This window comes from Parus major, chromosome 3 (genome assembly GCF_001522545.3).
Source record: "Parus major isolate Abel chromosome 3, Parus_major1.1, whole genome shotgun sequence".
Classification (NCBI taxonomy): Eukaryota; Metazoa; Chordata; class Aves; order Passeriformes; family Paridae; genus Parus; species Parus major.
The window spans coordinates 89,475,823-89,488,254 of NC_031770.1; the positions used below are offsets into that span (position 1 = coordinate 89,475,823).

At 36.6% G+C, this 12,432-nt stretch overlaps 1 protein-coding gene across 1 annotated transcript in view; it reads right to left on the reverse strand.

Annotated features, from left to right (window-relative positions):
* Positions 1-757: 757 nt before the first annotated feature.
* Positions 758-12,432, reverse strand: part of TINAG (tubulointerstitial nephritis antigen) — a 39,883-nt gene continuing 28,208 nt past the window's right edge. Inside the window, exons 10-11 of the mRNA XM_015623292.3 lie at positions 6,725-6,770; positions 758-5,583 (exon numbers count right to left, since the gene is read on the reverse strand). Of these exons, the coding sequence (XP_015478778.1) occupies positions 5,467-5,583; positions 6,725-6,770 (163 nt within the window). The 3' untranslated portion in view covers positions 758-5,466. The remainder of the gene's footprint in view (positions 5,584-6,724; positions 6,771-12,432) is intronic.

Sequence of the window (12,432 nt, forward strand, 5' to 3'; positions counted from 1 at the left end):
ATGCCATCCCACAGCACAGGCTGGACAAGCAGGGATAGAGGCCAGCCAACAGGATTTACAAAGGCAGGTCTTGCTTGACCAGCCTGATCTCCTTCTGTGAAAAAGTGGCCCACTTAGATGAAGAAAACATGTCTTATGAAGAGTGACAGAGGGAGCTGGGATTTTTAAGTGTTGAGGAGGCTCATGGGGAACTTCATTGCTTTCTACACTACCTGAAAGGAGGTTGTGGTAAGGTGGGGGCTGGTCTTTTCTACTATGTCTGCAGTGGGAGGACGAGGGGAAATGGCTTTAAACTGAGACAGAGGAGAGTCAGATTAGACATTAGAAAAAGGGTTTCACTATTATGTTGCCCAGGGAGGTAGTGGGGTCACCAGCCCTGGAGGTGTTTAAGAAAGTATCTGGATCTTGCTCTGGGTGATATGGTTTAGTGATTTAGGGGTTACAGTGGTGGTGCTGGGTTGACAGTTGGACTTGATGATCTTAAGGGTCTCTTCCAACATTAATGGTTCCATGATCCTATGATTCTATGAAAGAATGGAACAGAATCAGACTGAAATCAAAGCTGCCATTTTTCCCATTTATATTCTTTCCCTTTCTGCTATTAGCACTTTGGTGGTCTGTCCATTGAGAAAATGCAGTATACAGAAATTGCATTATATTTCTTGTTCCTCTGCACTCCCAAAATAAATTCCAGCAGACTTTTCAAAATACCATGGAAACTTATGGGAACCTAAGTTCTTAAGTATACACAGATGGCTTGCCTGCAACCTTATTTTAATATCACCTTCAGTGTCCCGAACATCAGCACATCAGTAATAACAAAGGTAACACAAGAAATGCAAACACATTAAAAGGCAGCATGCCATGAGGGACAGAGAAGCATCAGAAGAGTGAACAAAAATCCACACTAAAAGTAGCCAATTAGTGAAATGCCATCTGTTCATCCAAACTTCACTCAAAGAAGGAAGGTTTCCTGTTTAATGGAACAATAAATTCTTCAGGGCTTGGAAAAATGAGTGATTAGCTGTACTTTTTCCCTCTGTCTTATTTTATTGGATGAATCCTTATGCAGTTATTCACCTTGAAAATGTCACTAGGGCAGCCACTACTGTGGCTCTTGTATTTTTTTTAGCAGTGTTGTATGAAATTTGGCAGGATCTATATTTAATAGACATCAAAGATATTTTGGTTTTGGTTTGTTTTGAATTCTGGTGCATTACTTCAGTACAGTTGAGATAATCTCCTGTTACAATCCATTTTGATTTTTGTTAGTTTTCCAAGAAGTAAATTAGAGTGAAACAGGACTGAGTTTCATGCCAGACTGGGTGGAGTGGAACTATAACAAGATGATGATTCCAGTTGAAACATATTGCTGCTTTAGACTTTGTCAAAGCTTGGCCCAGACTTGCTGAAAAATCTGTAAATATGGCCTTATTTTTTACTTTAGACTGAGCTGAAGCCTAGAAAAACTTGCTGAATTTTGTTTCCAAGACAAAAGTAGAATTTGTTTTTGCTTCCATACCTGGTGGTAACCAGAAAGAATTATTAAACCACTTCTCCCCTCCCTCTTCTTATACCCTTTTTGCCTTTCTTCTGATGCCAAGACTTTCACAGACTTCAGCAATTTGGGTTCTATTGAGGTCACACTTTTAATACACTTTTTCACATGTAGGGGATCCTGCTAGTAAGTAGTACACAGTGCTCTTAAAAAAACTTCTTCTGTAGTTTAAAAAAGAAGACGTGCAATTTATAAAACCTTGTTTCCAAAAATCCAAACAATCCTTGATTGTTTCCAACAGTTTCACTGTCTCCAAGTTTCTTGATGAAGAGAAGGCTTTTGGCTGGAGCACAAGTCTTATAAGGCTGAGCAAATTGAATTTGTTTAGCCTGAAGAAAAGGAGGCTGGAGGGGCACCTTATCAAAAATTGGTGGGTTAGTCTGTTCTGCCAAGTGACGGGACAAGAGGAAATGGCCTCAAGTTGTGCCAGGGGAGGTTTAAATTGGATATTAGGAATAATTTCTTCACAGAAAGGGTTTTCAAGACTTTGGAAAGTCTGCCCAAGGAAGTGGCTGAGTCCCTATCCCTGGAAGTATTTCAATGAGCTGTAGATGTGCCATTTAAGGGTGCATGTTAGGGATTTGGCAGCGCTAGGTTAAGGGTTGGACTTGATGATCTTAGAGGTCTTTTCCAAGTCTATCATTCTGAGTAAGAGCAGTATTACAACTACATGCAATAACAATATTGCTGATGAATTTGAACCAAGAGCTGAATCCTTCACAGTATGACAGTGCAGCACATTAGGACTAAATATTTGTCTTCTGCTCAGAAGTTTTCTAGGAGTTTTCCTTTGATGACATATTGGGCCATATATTATGATTTGATAGACATAATGAACTATACTTGTGTTTGTATGCACATTTTGCTGCAGTGAGAAATATACGATTATAGTCTCCAGAGTTTTGCAATGGAAATGCAATTGTGCTTATAATAAGGCAGCAGTTTAAATTAATGGGTTCCTGTCTATGTGTTTGTGTGACTATCACTATTGGAAGAGCTGAATAAAACATCCAGATAAGCCTAAAATATTTCATACAGAGCCTGAGGCAGCCCAGAGCTTCAAGAACCCCAAAACCTTTAAAGCACAGAGGATTTCAATGGTGAGTAGAGTCTGACCTCCTGCCTCAGGCTTCTTCTTTAGCTGCCTTCTCCAGGAAAAGCTTTGTATAGTGCTGCTCCATGATAAAGATTTCCAGAAAAAACAATAAATTGTTATAGATGAAGAAATAACATGCACTGTGTGTGCATTTGACAGCTAGACTTATAAAGAAAAGAGAAAATTTATTCCTTTCATTGCATTCATTCAGTCTTTAATATGCCCTAAAACTTACTTGAGTCAGAGGTGCTTGCTCTGCAGCCCTCTCTGACTTCTGCCACCATCCTTGGGTCAGGGTGACTGCTGAACAAGGTGGGACCAGAAAATTTCAAGAGCTGGGAGACTCCACATTGTCTGGAAATAAACGTGATAACTGGATACAGATGTATCTTGACTGAGGAGATACAGGAGAACTTATAATAAAGCAGTGTTATAATTTGCTGTTAACTGAGGCAAGGACACAGCCTCTATCCTGATAAAAGCTTGGTCCTTGCAGTGATGAATGGATGCAAAGATGCAAGTTCATATAGGAAACAGCTTCCAAATGGTAGGTATAGCATTAAGTGCCCAAGTGCAAGTTCCTGTCACATCTCTAGTAAAACATTATGTTGAAAAGATTTACAAACATATCTCTCTCTTATTCTGATTTCTAGAAGTGTAGCTCCTCTCTTCAGGTTTGCTCTTAGTCTGGCAACTTTCCATGATCCCTGCATCTACCGGAAAACAGTTCTCTTGTTCTCAGGACTTGTCTTGTCCTTACTCCTTATGTCCGTGGGAGTTCTTTTTCCTCTTGTTCCAGGTTATATTCCTATAAAACATGTTGCACTAAGCTGCACGTAAAGCTTTGCAGCTTTGAGTCCCAGTGCTGGCTTGAAGTTCTGAAGCCTCCCTGATTTCAGCATGCCCCAGGGAAGCTCACCTTGAGGATTCTCACTCTGGGTATCCAGGACAAAGCAACCGTCCTAAATAAGAAGCTTAACATTACATACCAGATATTAGAAAGGTCTCATAAGGAAATCAGGAGCAGTGACAGCTGCTGGCAAAAGTAAAAGCCACAGCAGTGCAAACCAATTTGAAGTTGAAATAAATAATCCCTCCCCAGAGTTTACTGAATGTGTTTTTACAGTGTCATTCACTCCAAAGTTAAATTATACTCTTCTGAAATCTTGACATTTATGGAATCAATACATACCAAGAGGTTGGGAAATAGGTGTGCAGATGATTCAGTACACTTTCCTCTCAAGTACTGGCTTAGCTCACTAAAACTAGAAGAGTTATTTCTCTCAGAGCACTTAGAGCTTCTAAAATTGCTTATGTTACAATTTTCTACAAATTTCAAGTGATAAAGGGTTTTTGTGTCTAAATTCAGTTTACTATATGACACTAAAGGCTGCAGAAGGCTTGTTGTGCTGCAGTATGGTACTGACATTTTAACAATAGCTCCTTTAAGTGATACAACATAAATTGTCGCCCAACTCTAGTTTAAGAGAGGTTATTTCAGAGGCATGGGCATTTGTTGCATACCACTGCCATGAAAAGTTCTTGAAGGAACTTGTTGATGACATTAGAAAACAAGTTCTTATTCTAGATAGAATGGACATTATTAAATACACTGAAGGTACACCTGGAAATTCTTTGTTCACTGATATTTCATGGCAGCTTTTCCCCCCCATTTATTTAATATGCCATGTTTTCTTTCATAGATAATTTTATTCCAGTTGGCATTTGGCCTTTGGATTAATTGAAACTGAAAGGGCTAGAAAGTATTTAATTTCTTCTTATGTCAGTAGTTTCAATATTGATATTTTAATTAGCAAATAAGCAAAACAGTCCTCAAACTTGTCAAGATTTCCAGCAATGCTTATAGGAGGGGATATGGGTCAAAAAGCTGCTTCTTCAGACAGAAGTAGCTATGGACGCATTGGGAATTCTGGGTGTCTCATTTGCACTAGTGATCCTGACCACCAGCACCAGGAACTGTGCCTGGATTACAGATGTGTCAGTTGAGACAAACAACAGAATATCTTTTCCATCTTTTTCTGTTTACAACAGGCTTTGGGGAGTGTTGGCACATGCCTTTTCTCAGGTTAAAAAGGGAGTGGAAGGCAAGCAGTTCAGTAATTAGTCTAGTCTAGGCTGAATTAAGAAGAAATTACATTTTCTTTTTATATTTTAATTAAAACATTATTAAAATTGTACAGTTTTGGATGTGGTTGCAGGAACAGGAATAAACTCTGTCACTGCAAGCTATTTTTGTATTACACTGAATGCACCAACTTTGTGGGAAAAAAATTAATTTCCTGGATGAGATATTGATACATAGATACAACTTATCTACTTAGTTGTAAGGAAGGCAGATAGGAAATAATTCTTCAGCTGCAGGATCAGAACTACTTACATTTCTTTGGAATTTATTATCCAGTATGACCATGAGCTGTCTGAGCCAATTTTGTTTGGAAGAGCACATAATATTTCTGAAATAATTTCTGATCATTGTATGTATTGTAAAGAGATTAATGTTAATAGTGTAACTCCATTTTTTTCAGGCATTTTTCAATCAGGAGGGAACTTCCTGCTCTGTGAGCCATCAAGGTCTTCAGTAGTCCTGGATATAACATGCTTTTAGTCTAAAAATATGCTTGTACTAGGTGAGATCCAAGAGTGCTGTGAATTCTGCAGTGTGTTCCAGGAAGACCTCATGAGGGCTGATACAAAGGTAACTTAGGGAGAAGACATTATTATTTCCCAATAAAGACTCGATATACAACAGTGGGAAGAATAGATACATCAAGCAGAGTATGGTACAGATAAACTATGGCTGTCCCAATGTAGCTAAAATCAGCTTCTCAATATCACACTCATTTTGTCCACGTAGAATCCTAAAATAACCATTTTCTCCCCAGGATTTTCCCCAGGAGTTTGCAGCAATCTAAAAGTAAACAAAGCAGAAAAAAAATTACCGGGTTTGCATTCAAAATATTATTTAAAAATGCAAGGTGCAAAGTGCAAAATGAATCTTTTGTGCTAGTTGCCTTTTTAAGAAACAAAGTCTCTCAGACTGGGTGCACTGGGAATTAGCACATATCTTTTTCTGATTTCTAATAATTTGTTCCTTTTTTGGTTTGATCAAAATTTCCTTTCCAAAATCAGGGTTAGTAAAAATTAAATAGTATTTCTACAAGATAGTTTGATAAACTTAAGCAGAAATCATTACATGAATATTCAACTCTTTGCTGCTAAAAGTGGTTACTGAAACAACAATGGTCAGAATTCAAATTACAACTAACCTGTTAAAGATGCATCAAAGATATATATAATAATTTTAAAAAAAAAAAGCTGACTTTTAAAAAATGAAGTTTTATTCAGGTAACTATAGACATATTGAACAATTTATTAGACACATTGAACAATTTCTTTTTGGATGAAGTCTCAGTAGTCTCAATAGGTTTTGACTTTGACACCAGTGAAACTACTAACCATAAACCCTGCCATCAGCTATGTAAACACCAAAGTACCATCAGATGACCACAGGAATAATGGGATGAACTGTCAGTCATAATCCAAGTGATAAAATTTGATTTACTCTAAGTGGCTTAAAGGAAATGTTCTTAGTTTTATTTGTTTTAGTTTTGGGGGCTTATTGTAATGGCTGGAGAACAATTGCCAACACTGTTTAAACAGAAAATTTGTCTTCCAAATATTTTAACAAATACTATTGATTAATTTTACTGACTTTCTTTTGTGGGCATCCAAAATAACTGACTCTCATAGAAATTTTTAATAACATTTGAAAAATTGAGTAAAATTTGAAACAGAAAAGGCAGTATAGGAAAAAACACAGGTATAGGTGGGATGAAACAGGCTTTGAAATTGAGGTAGGTGATGCTATAGTTTGAGGGTCATCATGATAAAAGTTGCCAGAGAGGGAATAGAATCATGCAGGACACTTTAAGGTGAAGGAAAAAAATAGATGCAGAGTGAATGAAAGTAAAGAAGTAGATTTTAGATGAACTGTTTTGTTGAAATCTTTTTTCTTCTGCTTCAAAGCACTGTCCTAAGTATTCACTTACCCAGAACTTCTGTTTCTGTCCATTTTTGTCACGTAATGCTCCCCACCTTTTAGAAAAAAATGGTACTTTGATGAAACAAGCAATCAGAAAACAAAAGCATTTCTTAGTTAGTTGATGTAATTGCCAGTATCAGAACAAAGCATGAGTAATAAACCCTGATGATTCAAGTGAGGTTACCTGCTGACCTGCTAATGACAAGTCAAATTGTCATTAGTTACTACAATAACTTAACACAAGTCTGGTTTTAGTTTTTCATTGCAAAAACCTGTTTTCATTGACAGAATCTCTCTTCTGGAGAGCTTTCCTTCTGAAATGTGTAGGGGTATTGAAACTAATGTGAACATATTTCTTAACTCACCTGAAGATCCCTAGGAATATAAAAGTTTTGTTAAAAGTTCCCAGCACCTTTACAGAAACAGCTGGTGAGTTGGGACTGAAAATATTCCTAGCTTTTCTCAGATCCAATTGCACTGCTGACAGCCTGATCTGTTTTATTGCATGGTGTGGAGGGAGTTGAGGTTTTTGTCTTTGAGGGCATTACTTTTGTGGAAACGTCTATGAAAATGATACAAGAAACTTTCCCCACCTGCCAAGTGATAGGATTTGCATAGGATTTTCATAGGGGTATAGCAGTAGCTGAACTGCTTAATACTCTGATTTTTAGGCCTCACTTTATACACAGGGAAGAAGTTCCAAGCCAATCACCTGGATGTATTTCAGTGAGAAAGAGTTGCACTGCACACTTTAGGTAGTTAAGTACACATGTTTTTTCTGCTGGAGCTTAAAGAGCTCTGTCTTGTTTTGAATTTATACAACAAATGTTTATCTAGTTACTATTCACAGCTCATGATTCTTGGGTGCCTATAAAAGAGCACAAATAAAGAGAAAACCAAAGGTGTGAACTTTCAGATGTTTTTCCCCAGCGTAAAGTTAATTCTAGAATACATCAAATGCCACTTACAGGGAGTTTGCTGGTGTATAGCCCATCAACACTGCATGTTTGAGCTGTATTTGCAGTGCTCCAGTCATTTTCAAAGGCAACCAGCAAATATATAATGAGAAATCCCATCCCACCCTGTGAATGGGGAAATTGGGATTTTTCTGTAACCTTTTTATTTGAACAACAATGGTTGTTGCATCAACTCTCCTTGGTTAACAGTGAGCCATCATTTACATGGAATACCTGCACTTTTAGCCAAAGGGAAAAAGAAAAGGAAGACAAATTGGTGACTAGCAGAGAGATGAAGTGTGAATTGTAGTTGCAAGCACAAATTGTAGCTACTGGTCATTAAATTCAAGTAATCATAAAAACAATGTTTGCCATAATGATTCTGGAATGCAATTATTGTTTTTTAAAGAAGCCTCATGATGCATTTTCTTTTCATTACCACATGAATGTTCAGGGATTATCAATAATTGCTATTTCTTTGCCAACTATATTTCAGATGCAATCTTTCACAATCATAAATTTAAAAAAAAAGTTATAGGCTTTTGAATTTCATAGCAGATTCAGATTTACTTCTTTACTCATAGCCATTTTACTAAAAAGAAAATGACATCAGTTCTAATGTGAAAGTCCAATATTTACATCAGTCTCAATGAAAGAGAAAAATTGCCTTTAATTTATATTCATGTATTCCTGCATTTTGTTCTACACATAATTTCTCCCACTTGTATGAGCATGATGATGACCAATTCCCGCAGGGTCACATTCCTGTGGTTAAACGTTTTTCTAACATTTTTTATTTTCCAGAAGAGACAACTTCTAGTTTCATACATTAATAGGAATTTATTGATTCTCAGAAACATTTCTAAGCAAAAGAAGACTTAGAATCTGAGATAGAAAAGGAACCTTTTTTTATTCTTGACTATACTGTATCCATGAATTTCGTTTCCCAGGGTTTGTGTCATCATAGATACATAGGCACTTGACATATGCATTTTATTTACAGTTTAGAAAGACCTGCTTTCTCATTAATCAGTGCCTATGGATATTCATCAAATACTCTGAATTAAAGTATATTAAATTAAAATATAGAGGAGTGCAGTCAGCAGGTCAAGAGAAGTGACTGATTTCCTTTTTTTGGACCTGCCATTCTATATCCAGCACCCAGTCTGGAGCTTCCCCACGCAGGAAAGGCATTAACAGGCTGGGACAAGACCAGCAGGAGTCCACTGAGATGTTTGGGGTCTGGAGCACATGATGGATGAGGAGGGGCTGAGGGAGCTGTCTCTGTTCAGCCCTCAGGAGAGAAGGCTCAGGGCAGATATATTTGTTTTCTTCTTCACAAAGAGAAGATAGAACAGACTCCTGATACATTTTGGTGGTCCCCCCACTGCTCCCCTTCCACATCCTCTACTTGAACCTTAACCTCCAGTGGCTGTAGTGATGGCTGCATCCAGCTTGTTCTAGATAGTATTCCAGATAATTTTCCCTGCAGAGTAGCAGCTCAGAGAAAGGGTTTGTTGATCACTCAAATTCTTCAAGACAAAAAGTAAAAATAAAAAAAGGCATAATCCTGAAGGAGTTTAATGAAATAATTAAACTCCCAGTGGAATTAGCTCCCAAGTGCTAATCAATCCCAAGTGAAATTGATAGAGACTTTAAAGTGAGTTGACACATTCTTGGACAACACCCATTAGAGAACAATACTGTAATTTCTGGAAGATGACCAAAAAAATCTAATCACACTCTTTTGTTTGCTTCTATGATTATTCCAGCTTGATGTTTACTCCAAATGAATGCCATTTTAAAAGCAAAGAGATGCTGGATCTCATTGGACTTGGACAGACAGGGAATTTCTGAGGGTAATTTTTGCAGAGCTTTAGATCACTAATGTCCCTACTTTTGGTATTTTTAGGTAAACCTTTCAACCTTATGTCCCAGTTTCAGCTAGAATAATTTTTTTCTCAGTAGCTATTACAGTACTGTGATTTGGATTTGGAATGAGAGTGATGATAATATACTGATATTTGGGGTTTGCTAAGTAAGGACTTTTCTCCCCTTTTGTCTCATAGTCTAACATTGAAGAGGAATGCAAAATAAATTAGGAGGGATCCTAGCTGGGGCAGGCTTCCAAAGTGACCAAAAGGATATTCCACACCACAGAACTCATAACCAGTATAAAAACTGGGGGAAGTTACCCAGAAACCTGTCCAATCTGGGTTCAGGAAGCAGGGTTCTGGTGTTGGTCTGGTGTTGGTGGTGAGCAATTGCATTGTACACCACTTCTTTTTCCCTTTTTATTATCACTTGCCATTATTTTTGTATTTTACATTATTTTTTATTATTAATCTGTTCTTATCTCAGTCCACAAGTTTTACTTTGATTTTATTCCCCATTCCACTGGGGCATATGGGGGGAGAGGGAGTTGAGAGAGTGACTGCTTAATTTCCAACTGGGCTTAAATCATGAAACCATTTCATATCCAAGCTTTCTTTTTTAATTTAAAAGAAAAATAAGGGATTTTAAGAAATCATTAAGAAGGTCTGTCTATCAATTACTGAAAATTACTTTTGAAAGGAAGTTTTCTTCTTTCTGGCAAAGAGATTCTGTAAGAAATACTTCACTTAGCTTTTCCAAAAGAAACTATCTTGATATTCAATCAAAAATAACCTTGAATAAAAAAAAAGTAATTTCACAAAACCACATTCAGTCCCCTTCAGGAAAAAAAAAACGAAGCAATGTGTTTTCATTTACTCCAAGGAAACCTGCCTCATATGACTCTGTAAAAAGAATTCTGTTGCTCTTTCAGATAAAAGGATGAGTAGTTGTGGTCTTATATAAAATGATTTTCATAATTTTGTGTCCAATTTAATATAGGAGAGGCACCTTAGCTGTCCTTTTCAGTAATAAATTTCCCTCAATATTAACTCTGGAGGTGAATACACAGCTTTGTCTGACAGGTAAAAAGCTTGAATACAGGGACTGTTTCAGTAGTGTTACAGAGACTGGAAATGAGTTTTATTTGAACACTTCCTAGTTTGTTTTTCAATGAACACCACCACTTAGATGATGGTGGGTTTCACAGGAAAAGCATAAAGAAAGCTATCAGGAAAAAAGTAAGCTGATAATTAATCATTGAATAAATAATAAAAAATGGAAAATATAACCAACACAATGAAGAGGGTTATCAGCAGTGGCTTCAAAACTAGGGTGTTTTGGCAGATAACAGAAAATAGGTTCAAGTGTACTTACACTCTCTTTTGTAGATAAAACAAAGTTTTACCTACTTTTCTTAACAGCAAATTCAGTGAAGACTTCTGAAGAGTGTGCTAAATAATATTATACAAACTGACCCCCTAAGACTGAAGATATGAACTGAAAAGAAATATGGTCTTAAAAATAAAGAGGTATGGCAGGTCCTAGATTTTGAGCTAATTTCTGCAGATTAATTGTTATTAGTAGAAGTCAATGCTTTACATTAACCAGGGATTTAAACTGCTTGCCGGACAGAAATATATACAGTCCAAAACTTCTCACCTCAGTTTATTCCCTGGACCTGGTTGTATAACTGTCATAATGCTACCAGAATAAAAAAAAGGTGTAAGTATTGTGGATCATGTCCTATTCTTAGTGCTGTATAAGCCTAGTATACTTCAAAAACTAGCAATTGTATCTACTCAATTAGACAAAAGTTTAATTCTTTATCTTGTATTAAAAATAAGAAGGTTAGGGTCACTGACTAATGTTCACCACAAGAAAAAACTTCTTAGAAAATGTTTGATGGAATTTGAAACTGTAGTTTTGCATAGACCTTTCAACATGAGAGGTGAGTCAAATTGAGTCAGTGACCCAAGTTAAATCACTCCCACAGATCCCACATATCTACTGTGATTAATTGTATGGGGGACAGTCTCATGGATTTAACTGCATGAATCATCAGACACTGTGTCTTTTCCCCATGATCTTCTCATGTATTTCTCTTTACTGTAAAATGTTTGAGTGTTGCTGTTTAATTTTTCACTATAATACCTGATGTTGATTATCTGACAAAGAAAAAGTGACTATTTTTTTCCCCATGAAAGAAAAAGGGAACTCAAAGAAACTCGGGTTTCTTTATTTATGAACAAAACTCTTTTGATTATGAATTTGATGGTTTAAGATGTTACTTGTATGTAGATATTCTGAGTGGAAGCTCGAGTAAGGGCAACTAAAGAGAAAAATATAGAGAAAAATAGTCTCCAAAGCCAAAACCCTAGATATCAATAACAGTAGTCAAGACTTTGGACTTTGGACTTTGGACTTTGGACTTTGGATAGGTGAATCATTTAATTATGTATTAAATCTTGTAATGTTGTTTCTCTGTCTGGCTGTCTACGCAATACTAAAACACAAACTCTTTGCCTCATGTATTAATTTTATCTGCATTAGTGTGGCTTTTTGTGTTAAACATTCAACCAACGTTTTTTCAGGGCATAGAAGTTTCAGTTCAGTAGTTGGCTAAGACATTTAATCTGCTGAATTATTCCATTTAAATCTTTCAGTGAATTGCTAATTAAAATAGAGGGGAAATATGTTTCCAGTTAATGTACATCTCAGTGTCCTCTTATTAAAGCTTTTTGTCATTCTGAGCTCCTTCCAAGCATTAAAAATCTATCTTGTTCATGAATGATTATCAAGGCTTTTGATAATATTTTCTTGTTTCCTCCAAGCCTTAAAGTGGTGGTACACAGATTTAATTGCAGCCAAAGGCATGGGCTTTTGA